Source organism: Natrix helvetica (assembly GCF_964273705.1).
Source record: "Natrix helvetica genome assembly, chromosome: 2".
Lineage (NCBI taxonomy): Eukaryota > Metazoa > Chordata > Lepidosauria > Squamata > Natricidae > Natrix > Natrix helvetica.
Genome location: NC_138552.1, coordinates 257,256,079 through 257,276,967, shown reverse-complemented (window position 1 = coordinate 257,276,967; position 20,889 = coordinate 257,256,079). Strand labels below are relative to the sequence as shown.

Below are 20,889 nucleotides of genomic sequence, written 5' to 3'. Positions count from 1 at the left end.
CTGCAAGATTTATACATTCTTTATCCTGTTTATTTTAATGAAATCTTAAAACATATTTTTTCCTGGCTTGGAATTTTCTTATATATTTAGACAATATTTTTTTGTGTTATTTTTGTCAAAGCCTTGATCTTTATATTATAACTATTCTGTTACATCTTTGATTATGTGAAATAATGGATGACCCAATTTTATTTTCTTTTGCCATCTGTTCAGTATATTGAAACTGTTGGGATTAACAAAATTACAAAATAGAGGATTTTTTTTTTAAAAAATGTATTTTTCCTGACTTGGATATAAATTATATCAGATTGATATCTAGATCTCAGACATAAAGCTGTTCTTGAAGATGGTTTAGCACTCTGTTGTTATTCTTCTTTAAATGACTAACCTGGACTAAGAGATTGGAGCAAGAGGTATTTTGCAAAATTAAACCTGTTTCACCTGAACATGTTTTAACTAGTTAATAAGAAATATCAAAACAAAAACAAGGCAAAAGACAAAAGTCAAAACTCTAAGGTCAATGAGCATTCTTTCTGAAAAGTTAGTATTTGATGTTTAAATTTGTTTTTGTGGGGTCTGTCTATAACATAAGTTTTAATAACCTAGCTCAAATGCAGATTTCTAATTTTCAATTAACTTAGGAATAATTTTGTTTGCTAAAATAAAATAAATGAATGACAAGTCTGAACCTTGAAATGTTCTAGATAGAGCTTTTTAAAAAATTCCAAATTTTTTCAAAAAAATAATAATCATGTGGCAACTGTATAGCTCAAGCTTTAAGTATTAACTTTTAACCTTTGACCTTACAGATTTTAACCAATGAAATGTCTCTTTAAACTTTAAAGGAAACAATGATAACGAGCGCCTGGCGATTGCTAGACAGCGAATTCCATATCGGCTTGGTCGAGTAGTTGATGAATGGCTACTCGACAAAGGTAAAAACATTGATTAAAACTTCAAATAAAAAATAATTTGAACATAACCAAGTAGTGCTTCATTGTAACACCAATAAACATAAAACAATAAATTTTTCAGTAAAACTAAATTAAAAACAAATTTTAAACAGTTAAATGTAGAGTAAATATTTGCATACAGTATATATAATAATTTCTATACATTTTAGTGGTACCGCCTGTTTAATAATCATACCCTGATAACTTAAGGTTAAAGGGACTGTTAAATATAATCCACTAACTCAATCTATGAAGATATTCATAGCAAATATTAATCAAAACTGATAAATTATTCATAGATTACGCTACATATTCCTTCAGCTAAATTATCAACTAAATATCTATATATGTATGTAGTTATGAGATCTTCGTTCCTGAAACAAAACAAAAAAAATCATTTTTTAAACTGTAGGTTATATCTTAAATAGTGGGCTGTATCATTGCCAAACAAGATGAAGTCCCTTTAACATTTGCTACCTTCTAAGGAGATTTTGGAGCAAACACTAATTAAAAGAGTTTAAAGTTGTGTGCATGCTGTTATTATGAGCAGAATCCAATCTGCAAAAAAGAATATTATGTTTATGAATATTCCTATTGATAATGGGTTTGCACTGGTGAGGATTTCTTTAAAAAAAAATAGCAATGTGACATGACTCTTCATTGATATGTGTATCATTCCTTGAAATTGTTTTTACATTAAAACATTTTTGTTGCTTTTTTTCTTTAGTTGATGGCCTTGCTGAAAGATAATCAGACATTTCTCTTTCTCTCTTTTTCTTTATCATTTTTTTTTGTTTCTGAAATGCTCAGCATAGAATATGTATCCCATGCCTTCTCAGTGTCTACATGTGTATGTATGCCTTTCGTAAAGGAGTAACTCAATGTTCATATATGAAGTCTTTTTATTCGAAATATAAGGAGTTATTCTTACTAACATGTTTTAAAACAGGTAGCCTTATGATAGCATAACATACGCAGATTTATATCTTATGTTTCAATTTAATTCTTTAAGGCTAACTTTATTCAACATCGTGGTAGTTTCCATATTACGTAGGTTTACACAGAAATGATTCTACGAAAGTAATATCATATACATATATTGTGCAATCCCTGAATATTGCACATTTTATATGATAGCCCCGACTATCTGTCCCCACCGTACATTTAAGATAAAGAAAACCATTTGGAAAAATGTGTGAGAGGAAATAGTGGGAAATAAAGTCAATGAAGTGGCAATATTAACAACATTCTCAGTTTGCTTTTTTATCATCCTCACACACACCCGAAACAGAGCTAAGCAGTTATGCATATAAAACAGTTCTGCATTCCATAACACCTCATTAAAACTCATATGAAATATGAACAAATTTCCTTTCTTATACTTTATTATTCTCATCCTCCACCCCATAATCTGTTTAAATCATCCTCTTTAAAAGTGTGGTGTTCACAATCAACATTTTTTGCATGTATGTAATATTATTTTCACAGGGCGTCAGCTCACAATCTTCAATAGCCAAGCAACGATAAAAATTGGAGGCAAGGAGCGAGGCCATCCATTTCAGGGTCAGCTTTCTGGACTCTACTACAATGGTTTGAAAGTCCTGAACATGGCTGCTGAGAATGACGCCAACATAGTGATAGAAGGGAATGTCAGACTCGTTGGTGAAGTGCCTTCCTCTATGACAACTGAGTCAACTGCCACTGCAATGCAATCAGAGATGTCCACCTCAGTCATGGAAACCACTACCACTCTGGCTACCAGCACAGCTAGAAGAGGAAAGCAGCCTACAAAAGAATCAATTGTTCAGGTTAGCCGACCGTGATTTCATTTTTTAAATGTGTGGTTTTCTTTCTAGATTTTCAGCATATACTTGTCTTTAGTAGATGAACAAAATCTTCATGAATCTGTAAGGTTATAGTCATCAGATTATGGATGCAACATTGACTTAAATGTTGTAGAAGGAAAGGCGTGTTGATGTATGGTATGCATGCTTCTGATGAAGTAAGTTATAGATCATGGAAATGTATACTTTTTAATATTTATTAGTCCAAAAGGTGTTTGTTTAATAATTATTAGTATAGAAAGGTATTACTATTTTCCTTCTGATTTTGGAATACACAGGCTGTAGCAAGTGCCTTCTCTGGGAGACCATCATGTGATAACAGTGTGCCTATGCTAATTCTCATAAAACCAGTTACTTTTTCCTTATGCTAGCTTGAAAAAAAGCAGACATCATCAGGAATGAGGAATTTGTATCTTAAAACAGCAGCTATGCTAAAATTAAGCATTTGGATTTTATATAGTAAGCATAACTTTAAAAAAAGCAGAATTTTGACTTTTTCAATTTGAGCAAATTAATTATTTTGAATGTCTTAGTAATAAGGAATGATATTTCTACTTGCTCCTTGTTAAACTCAATTTATGCCTTATGCAGGACAACTGTATAAGATATTTCGCTAGTATGTCAGATTAACGACCTGTCCAATTCTTAGTTGTCTCCCAGACTTTCCATTATTTATATTCTGAGTCTTTCCCAGCCTAGAAACTTAAAGTTTCTTGTATACTATATGTCCAAACATTCATAAAAATGAAATGTGGTTGTTATACAGATTGTAACAAAACGTAATGAAATTTCCGATCATGACGCAAGTGAGACTCTAGCTGCAATGTGTTTGTATTACTTTACCAAACATATCTTGAATTTGGCTTAGCGGCCTTTGGATTTAGTTTGAAATTAGCTCAATTTTGTACCATTCCAGATTTCCAGTTGTTGTTATTGTGAGCTTAACCTACCACCTTAAGGTGATGCTTTGTAGAAATGGGACTGACCCGTGTGAGCTATTCATAAAATCATATTTGACTCTTAGCACATGTTGAGGTAATGTTGAGTTATCCAGGAAGCATCACTTTTAAGAGTATATAAAGTGAGAAGTGTTTGCAGTTAATCACATTCACTGTGAATCAGGCTGAATACAGCTTTCACAAATAGGGCATGCTCTAAAATGACTTATTCACCAGAATTTGTGCAAGTGAGGAATTGTAGCATTATGTTGTGGTTTAGAATAATTCTACTTGGTCACTTCCAGCATACTCTATTCCACTTTTTCTCCCACAGATACTGAACATTATATGGTCACTAGGCACACTTAACTCTTGTTGGACCATTTTTGTGAAGGAAATGATTTATTGCTTTACATTATGCTTTCTCTCCCTTGTAAAAAGTATTAGTTGTTTCATGTGAATGTCAGTGCTTCCTTCTCACTCTACCTTGCTATCATACCAGTTTTGAAATAATCCAAATAGATAAACAGTTAGAATAAATTATTTCTGGTTATAGAAAATTCTAGCACCTTACTGCCTTCTATAGAGCATTTGCATTTATATAATATGGTTTGACTTACCGTATTTTTCGCCCTATAAGACGCACTTTTTTACTCCAAAAAAGAGGGTGAAAATCTAGGTGCGTCTTATTCGCCGAATGTAGCCACCTGGGTCATCTAAAAATGGGGCAGGCAAAGCGGGCGTTGCAGAGATCGTGATGGCTGGAAAGGAGAGAGGTTTCGCTTTCAGAGCTCCCGCTCGGCTGGGCTCCCGGGAGGGCTTAGGCGGGTGCGGGGGCAGCGGATCCTCACATTGCTGGGGAGTGAAGTTGTTATGGCCATTGTCTCCCCTGAGCTGCCCCCCCCCCGAATCTCTGAGGCACCTTTCGCTTGCAGGAGGAGGAGGGTGAGCTCCGAGTATACCAAAGCCTCTGAGTAACTGGGAAAGAAAGCCGCGCTTGGAACCTGCCGAAAACTGCCGCCCGAAAAGCACGCCTTTCTTTCCCAGTTACTCAGAGGCTTTCGTTTAAGGAGGCGCTGCTTTAAGGCTCCTGAGAATCCAGAGAGATTGGGGGGGAGGGGTGGGGGGAGGAAGGCAAGGGAAGAGGAACGATCTCCTTTTTACAAAAGCTTTTCTCAGAACGCTAGATTGGGAAGTTAAAAACCTAGAAAGGGATATGATCAAGCTTGATTCAAAGGCTTTGCTTCCTGAGAATCCGGAGAGATTGGGGATGGGTGGGTGGAGGAAGGCAAGGGAAGAGGAACGATCTCCTTTTTACAAAAGCTTTTCTCAGAACGCTAGATTGGGAAGTTAAAAACCTAGAAAGGGACACGATCAAGCTTGATTCAAAGGCTTTGCTTCCTGAGAATCCGGAGAGATTGGGGGTGGGGGGGTGGGGGAAGGCAAGGGAAGAGGAACGATCTCCTTTTTACAAAAGCTTTTCTCAGAACGCTAGATTGGGAAGTTAAAAACCTAGAAAGGGACACGATCAAGCTTGATTCAAAGGCTTTGCTTCCTGAGAATCCGGAGAGATTGGGGGTGGGGGGGTGGGGGAGGAAGGGAAGGGAAGAGGAACGATCTCCTTTTTACAATCTCCTTTCCAGCAGCATTCACTCAAACCAGATGCATATGAGGGAGTTAGAGACCACCAGATGAAATATTGGGTTAGAGAGCACCAGATGAGATATGAGAGGGTATGAGACCACTAGATTCACTGTTTACTGACTTTACTAACTGTTAATGAGAGTAAAGATAGTTCTTAATATGTTACATGGTTGACATAAAATTGTTCTTAAACTGCTGTTAACTTTATACAGTTGATATAAAATATTTTACTACAGTATTTGGTTCAGAATCTTTTTTTTCTAGATTTTCCTCCTTTAAAATTGGGTGCGTCCTATATTCCAGAGCATCTTATAGGGCGAAAAATACGGTACTTCTTGGCTGCATTGTTGTCATGAATTTGTCACTGGAACTCACCATCTGTATATATAACAATTACATCATTGTTGCACCATCCACATATATCTATATTAATGTTATGCAATATAAATTGCAATATAAATTGTAGTACTTGAGGTGGAACTGGTGGCTATCATTATAAAAAGGTGAGTAGGAAAATATTTTAATTATCCAATTCTGAAAGTAATTTAAATCTGAAGGTTCAAATTTTGTTCTTTCATGAAGTCTAAGGCAGGTGGCTTTTGTGTGAGCTAACTTTCATTTCATTCTGTATCTTGCTCGTATCTTTTTGCCAACAACAACTAGATCAGTTAGATTTATAAACAGTGTTTCCTTTTAAGAGTATGATTGCCAAGCTACCTAAGACAGGCAACAAAATTAAACAAAATCAAATGTTGTAGTGTGAAGCAGTGGTGGGATTTTACTACCAGTTCTATGGGCATGGCTTGGTGGGTGTGGCATGGCATGGTAGGTGTGGCTTGGTGGGTGTGGCTTGGTGGGCGTGGCAGGAGAAGGATAATGTAAAATTTCCATTCCCACCTCACTCCAGGGGAAGGTTACTGCAAAATCCCCATTTCCTCCCGATCAGCTGGGACTGGGAGGCAGAGAATAGATGGGGGTGGGACCAGTCAGAGATGGTATTTACTGATTCTCTGAACCACTCAAAATTTCTGCTTCCGGTTCTCCAGAACTGGTTAGAACCTGCTGAATACCACATCTGGCGTGAAGTATTCCAGTTCTAAACAATCAGACAGAGCCAAGACCTTTGTAGAAGAGGTCATTCTCTTTTTTCATCTTTTTATTTTCCAGAAGATACCTTGCCTTCTCCAGTCACTGATTTTGCATAGTTACAGCTGGGCTATCTTGTTGCTATTCCAGTATAATTGTTACTATAATTTTATTTAATGGTAAATCTGTCATCTTTGGTTGTCCAAAGCCTTTTGTTCCTATGCTGAAATAATTACAACTTTAAAAAGAGGCATAGTTGGCAAGTAGTACTAGGTAGTAGCGTGTGAATCATATATCTATAAACCAAAAGAGCAATAATACATTCTGGATTAGTGCACTTGAGATTGTGATTTTATTTTATTTCAAAATGACCGGCTTAGTTCAATGTAATAGCTGTCTTGCACCTGTCTTTCGCAGTACTCTTTTCAAATTTGGATACTGTCCCCTTTGTAAACAAATTACTAGTCTACAAAGACAGATTACCTATCTAGAATCTCTAATCTGTGCTCTCCAAGCAGAAATTAGATGCACAATTTGGCCATTCCACACTATGGAGATGCCACACTATCAGCCCCCTCTACCGCAAAGATCCTGCAGGAGAAGAGCAGTCGGGACAACCGTGGGATCTGGCAGGGTGAGAGCTGTGAACCATAAACACAAAACTTTTGCTGTGACCCAGCATAACAGATATAGTGCCCTTTCAGACCTTAATGGGGACACTAAATAGACAGGTCAAGGTAGTTGTGATACTGATGACTCAAATAAGCAGGGGATCGTGGTCCAAAATGAAGAACTTTCTTTGGAAAGGCAAAATGGGGACCAAGGTATCACACATCAGTCGCACAAGAAGATCAAGGTATGTAAAAGGAGAAGTCACCTTCTGGTTGGTAATTCAATCCTAAGGGTTGTAAATTTAGGAAAGGATATGGAGGTTTTAAAAGAGGTCAGGTGTCTGCCAGGTCCTATTGCCAGCAGAAACAAGAGGCATATTCTTAAGATAGTCAAGAATGCAAGTAAGGACTATGACGTTGATGCTATTATACATCTTGGCACAAATGATCTGTCCCAAAAAGATGTACTTTCTGTGAAGAATGATTTCCAGAGCTTGGGGTATGAACTTAGTAGTGTAGGTTGTAGGCTTACCTTTTCAGAGGTTTTACCAGTATATAATGAACAAAAAGGGAAGGGCCAGCATGTAGCAGAGTTTAATGTGTGGCTAAAGGAGTGGTGTAAAAGGGAAGGCTTTGGTTTTATTAGTCATGATGTCTGCAGCTGGTCCAACGAAAAACTGTACAAAAGAGATGGTTTGCACCCATCCAAGAAAGGGACTGAGTTACTTGGCATTAAATTCAGAGATTTTCTGGATAAACATTTAAACTGAACAGCGGGGAAAGAAAATTAATTGATACAGAACATTTATGTCCCCAGCAATCTAAAACTCATAGGGTTAACAGTGTATGTAACATAGATGTTTGTGCGGGTAAGATTATCACTCCTGCTGTCAAGCAAAACCAAGCATTTAATAGTGAGTGCCATACCATGTGCATGAATCATACAAGTGGCAAGAAAATAGGGGCAGTCAGGCATAACACAGGTTATGTAGACAGTAAACACAGGGTCAATCAAAATGGACTCAAATGACTATACACCAATGCCCAGAGTATGAGGAATAAACAGGGTGAATTAGAAATTCAAGTAAATGAGGGCAGATACTATATTATTGCCATTACAGAAACTTGGTGGGATGAAACCCACAAATGGAACATACAGCTAGAAGGATTTAAATTATTTAAAAGAAATAGACCAAATAAAAGAGGAGATGGAGTTGCACTATATATAAGAAATAACTACTTCTCTACAGAAATAGAGCACAACAATGATGAGAACTATCTTGAATGCATTTGGGTCAATATTAAAGGTTGCGGAGGGGGAATGACATTGCCATAGGTCTATACTATAGGCCACCCAACCAAGCAGAGGAAGTAGATGAACTTTTTGCTAGTCAGCTAACTAAGGTATGTAGGAAGCACACCACAATAGTAATGGGGGATTTTAACTACTCCAATATCAATTGGGAAACAAACTCTGCACCAAGTGGAAGATCCAACAGGTTTCTAACAAACCTAGCAGACAACTTTGTTTCCCAAAAATTAGAGAAGGGAACAAGGGGATCGGCCATATTGGACTTAATTCTCACTAACAGAGAGGAAATGATAGAAGGTGTTGAAGCCACAGGAACCCTGGGGGCAAGTGACCATGCAATATTGGAATTCAACATTATACAAACACAAGTAGTAAAAGTAGACTCTTGGATTTTAAGAGAGCTAATTTAAATAAACTTAGAGAGAGCTTGGGAAAAATTCCATGGATGAGAATTCTCAAGAGGAAAACAACTCAAGAAGTTTGGGAAATTTTGAAAAATGAGATTACAAAAGCTCAGTCTAGCACAATACCAATAAAGAAGAAAAATAACAGGTCCCAAAAGAAACCAGTATGGCTGCATAAAGAACTCTCTCACATATTGAAAGACAAAAAAGTTAAGTATAAAAAGTAGAAAGAGGGAGACATAACTAAGCAGAATATCAGCAAATAGCCCGAGCCTGTAAAGATGAAGTAAGGAAATCTAAGGCTCACAATGAAGAAAGGCTTGCCACAAAAGTAAAAAATAACAAAAAAACTTATTCCAACATGTTAAAAACAAGAAACAGGTTAAGGAAACAATTGGTCCATTACTGGGAGAAAGTGGCAAGAAGGTGACAATCAACAGGGAGAAAGCAGAACTATTTAACTCATGTTTTGCATCTGTCTTTACACAAAGGGATAAAACAGTCCAACCTATCAAAAACAGCACCACAAAAATGAGATTAGGAACACAAATTGAAATGGGGAAGAAAATGGTAAGTGAGCATCTGACGAGTTCAAATCACCAGGACCAGACAGATTACACCCCAGGATTCTGAAGGAACTGACAGATGAGATCTCAGAACCACTGAATTATATCTTTCAGAGATCCTGGAGCACCAGGGAACTGCCAGAGGACTGGAAAAGAGCTGATGTGGTTCCCATCTTCAAAAAAGGGAAAAAATAGATCCAGGACTATTAGGACTATTATAGTAATAGATCCAGGACTATACTAATAGATCCAGGACTATTATACTAATAGATCCAAGACTATTAGTACTATTATACTAATAGACCTATCAGCCTGACCTCAATACCAGGAAATATTCTGGAAAAGATAATCAAGCAACGAATTAGCGAACATCTAGAAGTAAACAAAGTAATAGCCAAAAGCCAACATGGGTTTGTCAAAAACAGATCATGCCAGACTAATCTTATTGCATTCTTTGACAAAGTGACAAAATTAGTGGACCAGAGGAATGCCATTATAGTTTACTTGGACTTCAGTAAGGCATTTGATAAGGTAGACCATAACCTACTACTAGATAGAGTAGAAGAATGTGGGTTGAACAGCATCACCACCAGATGGATTCGTAACTGGCTGACCAACCACACTCAACATGTACTCCTCAACAGAACTGCATCTACATGGAGGCAAGTATGCAGTGGAGTACCCCAAGGCTCTGTTTTAGGCCCAGTACTCTTCAACATCTTCATCAATGATTTGGATGAGGGAATAAATGGGGAACTCATCAAATTTGCAGATGACACCAAACTGGCAGGAATAGCCAACACTCCAGAAGACAGGCTTAAGATACGGAAGCATCTTGACAAACTTGAACATTGGGCACTATCTAATAAAATGAAATTCAATGGTGAAAAGAGTAAGGTTCTACATTTAGGCAAGAAAAATGAAATGCACAGGTACAGTATAAGTGGTACCTTGTTCAACAGTAGTAACTGTGACAGGGATCTTGGAGTCCTAGTGGACAACCATTTAAATATGAGCCAGCAGTGTGCAGCAGCTGCCAAAAAGCCAACACAGTTCTAAGCTACGTAAACAGAGGGATAGAATCAAGATCACATGAAGTGTTGATACCACTTTATAATGCCTTGGTAAGGTCACACTTGAAATACTGCATTCAGATTTGGTCACCATGATGTAGAAAGGATGTGGAGACTCTAGAAAGAGTGCAGAGAAGAGCAACAAAGAGGATTAGGGGACTGGAGACTAAAACATATGAAGAATGGGTATGTCTAGTTTAATGAAAGAAGGACTAGGGGAGACATGATAGTAGTGTTCCAATATCTCAAGGGTTGCCACAAAGAAGAGGGAGTCAAACTATTCTCCAAGGCACTTGGGGGTAGAATAAGAAACAATGGATGGAAACTAATCAAGGAGAGAAGCAATTTAGAACTGAGGAGAAACTTCCTGACAGTTAGATCAATTAATCAGTGGAACAGCTTGTCTCCAGAAGTTGTGAATGCCCCAATACTGGAAGTTTTTAAGAAGATGTTGGATAGCCATATTTCTGGAATGGTATAGGGTTTTCTGCCTAGGCAGGGTGTTGGACTAGAAGACCTCCAAGGTCCCTTCCAACTCTGCTATTGTATTGTATTGTATTGTATTGTATTGTATTAAGTATCCTTTTTGGACTATCAACAGAACTTGAAACATTATTTTTGTTTGCTTGGGGTTTTTTGTTTGTTTATTAATGGCATTGGAAAGTTGTAATCACATTAGAGGGATTAAGAAGGAAAATAAGTATAGGTTTAGAGAAAGCGAATGGATATTGACAGCGATGGGTCAGATGGAACCTTGGTCTGTAGGATGAGATGAGACTAAACCATGACTACTGGTATAAGTAATCTAAAGAAATCTTGCTTTAGTTTTTTCTAACCACGTGAGGATTAATTCACATGGCAACTCTATGATTATGTTGAACTCTGTGGAAGAGAACTGATGATGATGTAGAATCATTCTTACAGAGATGTGATCAACTAAGCAAGATATCTTGACAGTTAGTATGATTTGGAGAAGAAAGAGAAGAGGGAGGATGAAAAATGGAAGGCTGCAAGAATTAGACTCTGGGAGGGGTATGGAGACTATAGAAAATAGGTTTGTTAGAGAGTGGAAAGATCCATTATCAAGGCAGCAAAAAGATAAAGAGCCTATAGAATAAACGGATTCATGAAAATGTCAAAGACAGAGCCCCCCCCCCAATTCATATAATATATGAAAGAAGGAGGAAAGGAAGCAAATTAAGACCTACACAATTCTGTAATTATAGCCATTATTGTTAAGATTTAATTTTAGATCTATGCATTTCTGTTTCTTGATTTGGTCTATCATAGGGTAGAGAACAAACAATGGTTATTTTGAGTATGTATAAAGATATAAGTGGTTTGACTTAGTCTTGCTTTGGATCCACAGTTGAATGGGATTGTTACCCCTGCAAGCACCTAGGACAGTGTTTCTCAAACTTGGCGACTTTAAGTCCTGTGGACTTCAACTCCCAGAATCCCCCAGCCAGCATAGCTGGCTGGGGAATTCTGGGAGTTGAAGTCCACAGGACTTAAAGTCGCCAAGTTTGAGAAACACTGACCTAGGACAAGTTGGGGGCTTTGAAAAAAGATGGGAGTATAGAAAAAGGGACAATTATAGGGATTGGCAGAGAAAGAATAGCAAAAGGTGTGAGGTAATTCTCTCAGTGAAGAATGTTGGAAACCAATCCTCATTTACATTCCCTTGTCCTCAAACCGGAAGCCTTTGAACTCTGGCTGATTTTGCTGAATGCCAAGCCTGCCTTTAATAAATTTCCTCACATCCATGATTTTACTTATGAGTGAGAGAGCAAATCTGGCCTATATTACTGAAGGAGAAAGGAGGTGTTCCCCTTTATAAACTGGCATAGGAGAGGAAGGTAACAGTTGCAATCTGTTGGAATCTCTTGATAGCATTTAGAGGCATTGTTTCACAGATAACTAGATGTGAAGCATTGTCTGTGTGGTTGGCTTCTGGGACAGGTTAGGGACCTGGGACCTGCTGATGAGGTCCAGCAACCTGGCAGTATCCGTGACTGGGCGGCTGGACCTCATCACAGGACTGGCTGTGAAGTTTCTCAGGCAAATAGTGCTGAGTGACATCAGTTTGTCTTCTATGGTCAGAGTGGCCCAGGGGTTCATAGCCACAGTGGTTGTGTTTCAGACCATCAAAGGCCTAATTCACATAGGAGACCATACATTCGATCTGGGTTTTGTTTTATGGCAGATGCAATGTTACAATACAATACAATACAATAGCAGAGTTGGAAGGGACCTTAGAGGTCTTCTAGTCCAACCCCCTGCCTAGGCAGGAAACCCTATACCATTTCAGAAAAATGGCTATCCAACATCTTCTTAAAGACTTCCAGTGTTGGGGCATTCACAACTTCTGGAGGCAAGCTGTTCCACTGATTAATTGTTCTAACAGTAAGGAAGTTTCTCCTCAGTTCTAAGTTGCTTCTCTCCTTGATCAGTTTCCACCCATTGCTTCTTGTTCTACCCTCAGGTGCCTTGGATAATAGTTTGACTCCCTCTTCTTTGTGGCAACCCCTGAGATATTGGAACATTGCTATCATGTCTCCCCTAGTCCTTCTTTCTATTAAACTAGACATACCCAGTTCCTGCAACCGTTCTTCATATGTTTTAGTCTCCAGTCCCCTAATAATTTTTGTTGCTTTTCTCTGCACTCTTTCTAGAGTCTCCATATATTGTCCACATCGTGGTGACCAAAACTGAATGCAGTATTCCAAGTGTAGCCTTACCAAGGCATTATAAAGTGGTATTAACACTTCATGTGATTTTGATTCTATCCCTCTATTTATGCAGCCTAGAACTGTGTTGGCTTTTTTGGCAGCTGCTGCACACTGCTGGCTCATATTTAAATGGTTGTCCACTAAGACTCCAAGATCCCTTTCACAGTTACTACTGTTGAGCAAGGTACCACCTATACTGTACTACTATACTGTAATGTTATGTGAGGATAAAGGATATAACACATATACACAACTTTGTTGTGGCCAGATCATATTCAGCTTTAAGTGAGGTTCACTGATGCCATCAACTTTCAACAGAGAGAATAGACCAATTGATCAGTCCATCCCAGTTATCTCATGGAACAATGTAGTTTCCATAGGGCACTTTCTGAAGCTGTAGTAGATAGTTCTGCTAAGTTTTTTTTATAACTTATAACAGGAGGAAATTATATCCTTGCATAGGTTTACACCTGAACAGCTGCTCCCTATTGATCTTGGAGAGTTTCTTGAAGATGAAATAGCAAAGAAACCTAAAACAATGCTGGTGAAAAGTAAATAATATATGAGATTGAAAGTGGTTAAGAACTCATTTTTGAGTTCATATTGTGGACATGAGCAGCAAAGTATAATATTTCTCTGTTCTTGATATATCTATAAAATACCACCTTTATATATCTATAAAAAAAGAGTATGGATCTCTTTTAAAGTGATCCATACTTTAGTAGGGAAGGATGGGCTCGGATATATTTGCAAAGCTACTCAGAGCTGGGTGACTTCTGGGCATCATCATGATAAGGTGAGTGAAACCATATTTTGTGAGAATATTTGGGAAAAGTTTGAGCATTTAGTCCTGAAGTAGAAGGGTTCTTTATTACCAGCATCTTGGGTATCAGGAAGCTGAATATTTGATGAAAACATTCTTGGAAGTGACAGGGTGCTGCTTCAGAATAAGAGCAGATCCTTGACAGACAGTGTATTTCTTCCTGCTTTGAAGGAGGCAGTGTGCTCTCTTCAAGAAGTCATTGCTTAACCTAGATAAAGGGGTTAATTATTGAACTGTGTCCAACCTTCCTTTGTGAATAATAATTGTTCAGGTGATGAGATTGCAGGTTTTGAGGCACCTAGAAGAAGTAGATTATCTGGATCCTTTTCAGTCTGGCTTCAACTTTAGGTATGATACCAAGACCATACTGATTGGACTTGTGGATGGCATCTGGCATGACTAGGATAGAAAGTACAACCCTCCTGGTATTGCATTTTGTAGCCTTCTTTAATATCTATCATAGTAGATGTACGAATTGACTTTGAGGATTGAGAGTATCAGTGGGATACTCTATGCAATAATTCTCTACTTTCCTAATTAGGTGGATCATGTGACAGTGGGGATGCTGCAACAGTCATAAGTGTGAGGACCTGTTATCCCCAAAGAGAGTGGAAGATGTTCAGCATCTGGCAGGATGCAGTTAATTCCCTGTGTTAAACCTCCTTTAAATGTTATCTTCATGACTAGTTCTGCTCTTCTGTTGTTTTGGACTATTTTTCTTCACGTGCCCTTGCTGCCTTCTCAGAAAGTGAAAGATATTGACTTTAAAACTTTATTCAGCCCTAAAAGGAAGAACCTTTCCTTTTCTTTCAACATTCAATTAATTGATGCAATAGAGAAAAGAGGCAATTGAATATTAACTGCTAATGAAAGATACTTAATGATGGTACAAGCAAATGTACGTTTAAGGAGAAAATGAGCTGATAAAAAATAAATGATCTAATCAATTAGAGATTATTTGGTCCATTTGCAGAGTTATTGAATTCAATTAAAGATTACAATTCTCATTTTAAAAACATCCTTTCAATCCTTTATGGTTACTTATTTAAAAACACATTTCAAAATGGAGCTAGACTTGTACTAAACATAGGTTTTTTTCAGCAGCGGTTCTCAGATGTTATGAATACAGTTAATCTGGTATGTATTAGAAGTGATCAAGTATCTCTCATTCATCAGTCATACAAAGTCACACCACTTTTATTGATCTGGGCAAATGGCCAAAATGGAATTTCAAGACAATTGTTCCTTATGGCTGGTTTCTTTCTTTCATAGATGAGACTTGTGGAGACTTGCTATATCTGTATGTTAACCTGATCACTTTTGGGATTTACCACCTGCCCAAGCACAACCTCTGTGATACAGGATAGTCTACTGTTTGGCCTGCACATGGTACCAAATTCAATTTAGAACATTCTTTTGTGAGGCTGGAAACATATACAGCTTTAAACTGTGTCTGCCAGCTGCATTCATTACCGATAAGGTCGATTTTTGTGGGCAAACCGCCTGAGTGCAGAATAATTTCCCATACTACTTGTGTTCCAATCCAAGATTGTATCCAGCTCCAAATTCTTTCCAATGTCCTAATCTTGGATTATATCCCAGTCCCAACTGTCTTTCACATTTCTATCCTGCCTATCCTCCTCTTTTAGCTCTTGTTGAGAAGTTTTCACCCAGAGATGTAATTTTCTGAAACAAATGACAATGGATTGAAAAATTTACTTAGAAATAACTCTGCTTACTTGAAATCATAATTCCTCCCCCAGACCTGACAGTTTGTAACTTAACCAAATTCAATACTTCTCCATTCTAACCTAGATTAATTATGTATTTGATCCTTTTCTTGCAGGGTACTTGACTTTTTGTAACCTTAGTAAAAAAAATCTACTCCCCCTTACAATTTTCATAGACAGGGGAAGGTTGTCTGATTTCAGATGGTCTGCTAAAATGTCTGCTGTCAATTTGTTCATCATATAATTGCCATATTTGAAAAAGAGTGGCCTCTCAGTAAATCACCCTAATTTCAGCAAGAAAATTGGAAGGATTTGTAGTTATCTGGAAGATAGATTTGGTATCTCAAAATATTTTCCTCATTTCTTCAGTAAAATCCATTGTTTACTCATGTCATATTTTAGGCTAAAAGGTACTGTATGTTGTTTGCCAATTTAGCTTCAGAAAACATCTCTCTTTGATTTTTTTGCTTAAAACCTTGGATTCTTTGTTGTATAATAATGCAGTTTGTTTTATTTAGTGTGTTTGTATATATGTATGTAAGTGTGTTGTGTGTCTTTCTCTGTCTCCAAATAGTTACTCCCATTCAGAGATTTTTTTTTTGATTTACCTGTTGCTGGTAGACTGCTGTAGAAGACACACTCTAAAGGCCCACGTGTAAACATGTCACAAACAGCAGCTGAGCCTGAGCCTGTGCCTTTATGTTTCAGGGTATGGCTGTTCTAAAGGCATTAGAGGGCAACTGCAGCAGCAATTATTACACTGAAAGAACACATCTTTGAGTTAACATTCAAACAGAGCATGAACAGAGAATTTGGGTATAGGGACACTCTCTAATTTTGCTATCATGCTTAGAATCAGTTTCTAAGAAAGTGGTACTGATATTCCCTCTAGGCGGCGATAGTAGGTAGACCATTATGTTTGTTTGTTCATGGTGCTATATACTTGGGGTCCCTAACTCCTGGACCACGCACCAGTCTGTGGCCTGTTAAGGAACCGGGCTGCACAGCTGGAGGTGAGTGGTGGATGAGTGAGAGAAGCTTCATCTGTATTTGCAACCATTCACCAGCACTAGGATCACTGCCTCAGCTCCACCATCAGACATTAGATTTTTATAGGAGTGTAAACTCTACTGTAAATCGTGCATGTGAGGAATCTAGGTTGCACAAACCTCCCCCATGGGTCTGGGGAAAAATTGTGTTCCACTAAAACTGTCCCTGGTGCCAAAAAGGTTGGGGAACCACTGCTTTATACCACGAGATATCTATCTGTGGGATAATTAATGGTATTCTCAAATATTCTTAGAGAATTTCTTTTCCATTGCTAGCGATTTTACCAAGGTCTTTGACTCACATGGGAATATTCAGGTTAAAAAAGTGACCAAAGACAAATATGCTCTGCAGTGCATAATAATACTTCTCCATCCCATTTTTAGCATTTATTTTCCTTTTTTTAAATGAAGGGAAGCTAGCATGGGGTAAGGCAGAGCTCCAGCTGAAACATAATCTTTATTTTCAGTAGAAACAGAAACGTCTGAATACTGTTTGTGGAAAATCAAACAACAGATGGCTGCTTTGCTTGTCTTATGATATATAGATGTTCAGTAAAGATTGCCTACCATGGCAACCATTTTGGAAGAGTGACCATAAAACATTCCCAATCTTCAACATGTCCCTACTAATCCCAAAAGATTTTAAAAAAAAAACCTGAATTAGACATGGGAAGGTTAATAAAAGGCTCACCATGTAGGGCAGGGGTGTCAAACTCAATTTCATTGAGGGTTGGGTTTGACCTCAGTTTGGGCTGGGGTGGGTGTGACCAGGGTGGGTGTGGCCAGCTCGGTGTCACTCATGTTGGTGGCACCTGTGGTGGCTCAAGCACTCTGCCAGCAAAACAGCATCCTGCAACCTCTGCAAGTGAAAACGGAGCTCAGGAGGGCTACATGTTGCCCTCTTAAGCTCTGTTTTTACTGGCACAGGCACACACAAGCCAGTTCTTTGCTGTTTCTAGAGCAGCCCTGTGGGCCATATCTAAGCACCCTGTGGGCCAGATCCGGCCCCCAGGCCTTGAGTTTGACACCCCTAATGTAGGGTATCACTAGCATCAGTTCCACTAAAGTGAAATCTCAAATCTCCAATGAACTCACAGATTCAGTGAGGTTTACAAAGGGTGGAGTAGGAGGAAAACCCAAAATTGCAAAAGAATGAAAATGCACAAAAAGAAATGATCCTGGGAAATCTTACGGTATGCAAAATAAAATGATCTCTCTTTTCCACCAAAACCAATTTGTAGCAATATTTTCCTAAAAGTTGGATTAAGAAATGGGTGTAGAATCTGTAGTCTTTGAAGAAGATTTCAGGTTTTAATTTGGATTTCTTCAGTCCAAATAAACCTGAGGGGACAAATGGAATCTCGGCTGTTCTATCTAGGAGCCTAGGTCCTCTAAAACTCAGTACATATTTGTCCACATGAAAATTTCATTTGTTTCTCCAATAACCAATTTAAATAATTCTGTTTTATTTCAGTGAGTTGGAAACTTGCTGGTGGATTTGGGCATCCAGCAAAGTGAGTGATGCTGTTCTTTGCATGCATCAGAGCAGCTAACTTCCAAGAGGTATTAATCAAAAGCTAAGGCACAGGATGCTTGGATCAGCACCTTGCAACCTAATTAAAACCGAGCACATTAAATAAAGGAAAATGGAAATGGTTCTATTCTTAAACTGATGCATTAGCAGTAAGGTCGTTTTTACACGCGTTAGTGGATCTTCACATATTTTATAGTGACACATTTATAATGGAATCAGGGTCGTTATCTAGAAGAGAATATTATCCATTCCCCTGTTTTAATTATTAATAATGAAAATGATCTGCTACTAGGCTTATAATATCTTTTCTTATAAGCTTTTCAGTTAAGGTGCCCTCTGATGATTTCCCCGCACTGTGGGACAATAGGCATAACTTCATAAAGTGCTCAGTTTGCTCCTTGCGTGAGTTCCATTGAACATAGGAAACTGTTCTACCTGCCAAAGTAGCCAACTGTCCATCTAAGCTAGTATTGGCTCCTGCAGAGATAAATAAGCCATATATGGTGAGGGACAGCCCTTAAATTTTTCTGGAGGGAGGGAGGTAGAATGGAAGAACTGTAGTGAGCATCCTTTGCTATTTCCCATTTCAGCAAGATGAAATCTCTGCTACATTTTTAGACTGTGAATTGCCACTCGGATCTACTATGCCTAGTAGTGGTTGTCAGAATCTCCTCTCCCAAGACTTAACCACTTAGAGATAGAGGGACTGAACATCAGGCATCACAAATCACGAGAGAAATGGCAAAGCTATTATCACTAGGTTTGCACAGAAGATTTGAAATCGGAGACTTATAACATTACATGGGGGGGGGGGGGAACTTGTTTGATTAGCTCTTTTATTATAGCATGATACGTAGCCATGCTTAATAAAGCCTGGGGTACAATATAGTCATAGCATGAGTCACTTAAATGTGTTTGTCCATAACTTGGTATAGCTGAAACTATTCCTGTTGATTTAGTGATCTCTGCTATTAGGCAGTCAAATGTGGCTAACTGAGAGGAGCTTTGAAACCTTAAATTAGAAATTGAATGCAAATACATTGAAGGACAAATATTTTAGTATCAATATGCAAATTAAGCATGAGGGAGCGGTAAAATACAAAGACAGATGGAACTGGCATTTAGAGCAACAACTCCCAATCAAATAGCATATACCTGGAACTTCTACTTTTTTATAAGCAGTTTAAGAAAAGCGCCTAAAAACTTCAACTTCCTTTAGGGAATATATTCCACCACAGAAGGAATGGTTTTTTTTTATTGTTTTGTTGTGGTTGTTTTATTTGCATTTGCATTTGAACACATCAACCTTTGTCTCCATGCTCTCTTTGGCCACTGGATGGAGGTAGTTCACTAAAAGCTTCCAAACAAGTATTTCCAGAAATTACTTCACTTATTCACTCCATACTTTGGTATAGGAGGTATACATTACCCCCAGGCTATAGTGTTGGATTTGAAAATTTGCGATGATTTCTTTGTTTGCTATTTTTTCTTCACTTATGGGTTTCAAAAAACAGTCAATTGTGTCCATTTATTTCAGTTATCTCACACTTTTTTCCCACCAAAGAGATGGTTTTGGGCTTAGGGTTACTGATCAATGCTGAATGTTACCTCTGCAAATTTATATACCCAGTACATAATAAGAATGAAATATGCCCGGCAGGGCAAAATCTTTTCAGCCATGTATTTTGACACTGGCAAAAAGCAAAAATGGAACAGGAGCAATAAGCATTCAGCTAAAATGCTGAGAGTGACATTATATCTGAGGGAGAAAGATTTTAGATACTTGGGAGGAAATTCTAGAGAGAACTAATCAACAGCTTTATAGCAATGGCAATCCTATCATGGACATGAATCCAGATGATCTGATAGCTTTATTACCAAATCTGGTCATCTGTAGAAAATGAAATACCCAGCCAGCAGCTGTCTAAGATTATATATTGACCTAATAGCAGAGCTAGATGGAAGACAGTTGCTTGATAAACAGAGTTTCCCCATTAACACTATTCTCTGCTTGTAGACAGAGAAGGGGCCTGGAAGCTTCTAAAGGAGAATAGAAAAAGAGGATATGTTTCTTTTTTGAAAGCCAGGGGATGGGAAAAATTGAAAATAAAGCAGATAACTACATCATAAACTATTTTTAAAAGAGTATGTCTTCAATCAGATCACAGGGAGGAGGGAGAGAAAAGAAAACATATTAACTCAGTAATAACCACATCCTAAACTAATAAACGCCAAGGTCTAGATTTTTGCCTCATAAAATCTTCAATGGTCCTATGAGTGAAAGATTCTCAATCATTTTAACAGAGAATTTATAAGAACAAATGTATATCAGCATCACTCTGGTTTCACTCCATTAACCTATCTCAAACAGGAAGCCATTGCTTATGACAAATGCAGGGACAACTTGAGAGATTTAATGCTTGAATGATGCTTCTTTTCCTTCCTAGCAGTGACAGTTTGGACCCAGCAATAATAGATGAAGAATTACCTGCAAACATCTTTACTCTTTTCTTCTGCCCCTATGTACAGTTCTGTACCTATATGACCTAGTTTTTGGTTTGTGCATCAGTACCACTTCTTAATTTTCATT

The 20,889-nt window shown here is 37.9% G+C and overlaps 1 protein-coding gene across 17 annotated transcripts in view; it reads left to right on the top strand.

Annotated features, from left to right (window-relative positions):
* NRXN1 (neurexin 1) overlaps positions 1-20,889 on the top strand; it is an 898,064-nt gene that overhangs the window by 780,085 nt on the left and 97,090 nt on the right. For 11 of the 17 annotated variants that reach the window (XM_081941971.1, XM_081941969.1, XM_081941970.1 and 8 more), the window contains 2 exons: positions 846-935; positions 2,442-2,761. In XM_081941971.1, coding sequence (XP_081798097.1) covers positions 846-935; positions 2,442-2,761 — 410 coding nt within the window. The remainder of the gene's footprint in view (positions 1-845; positions 936-2,441; positions 2,762-20,889) is intronic. The other 6 variants (XM_081941958.1, XM_081941974.1, XM_081941972.1 and 3 more) reach the window with 1 other exon arrangement.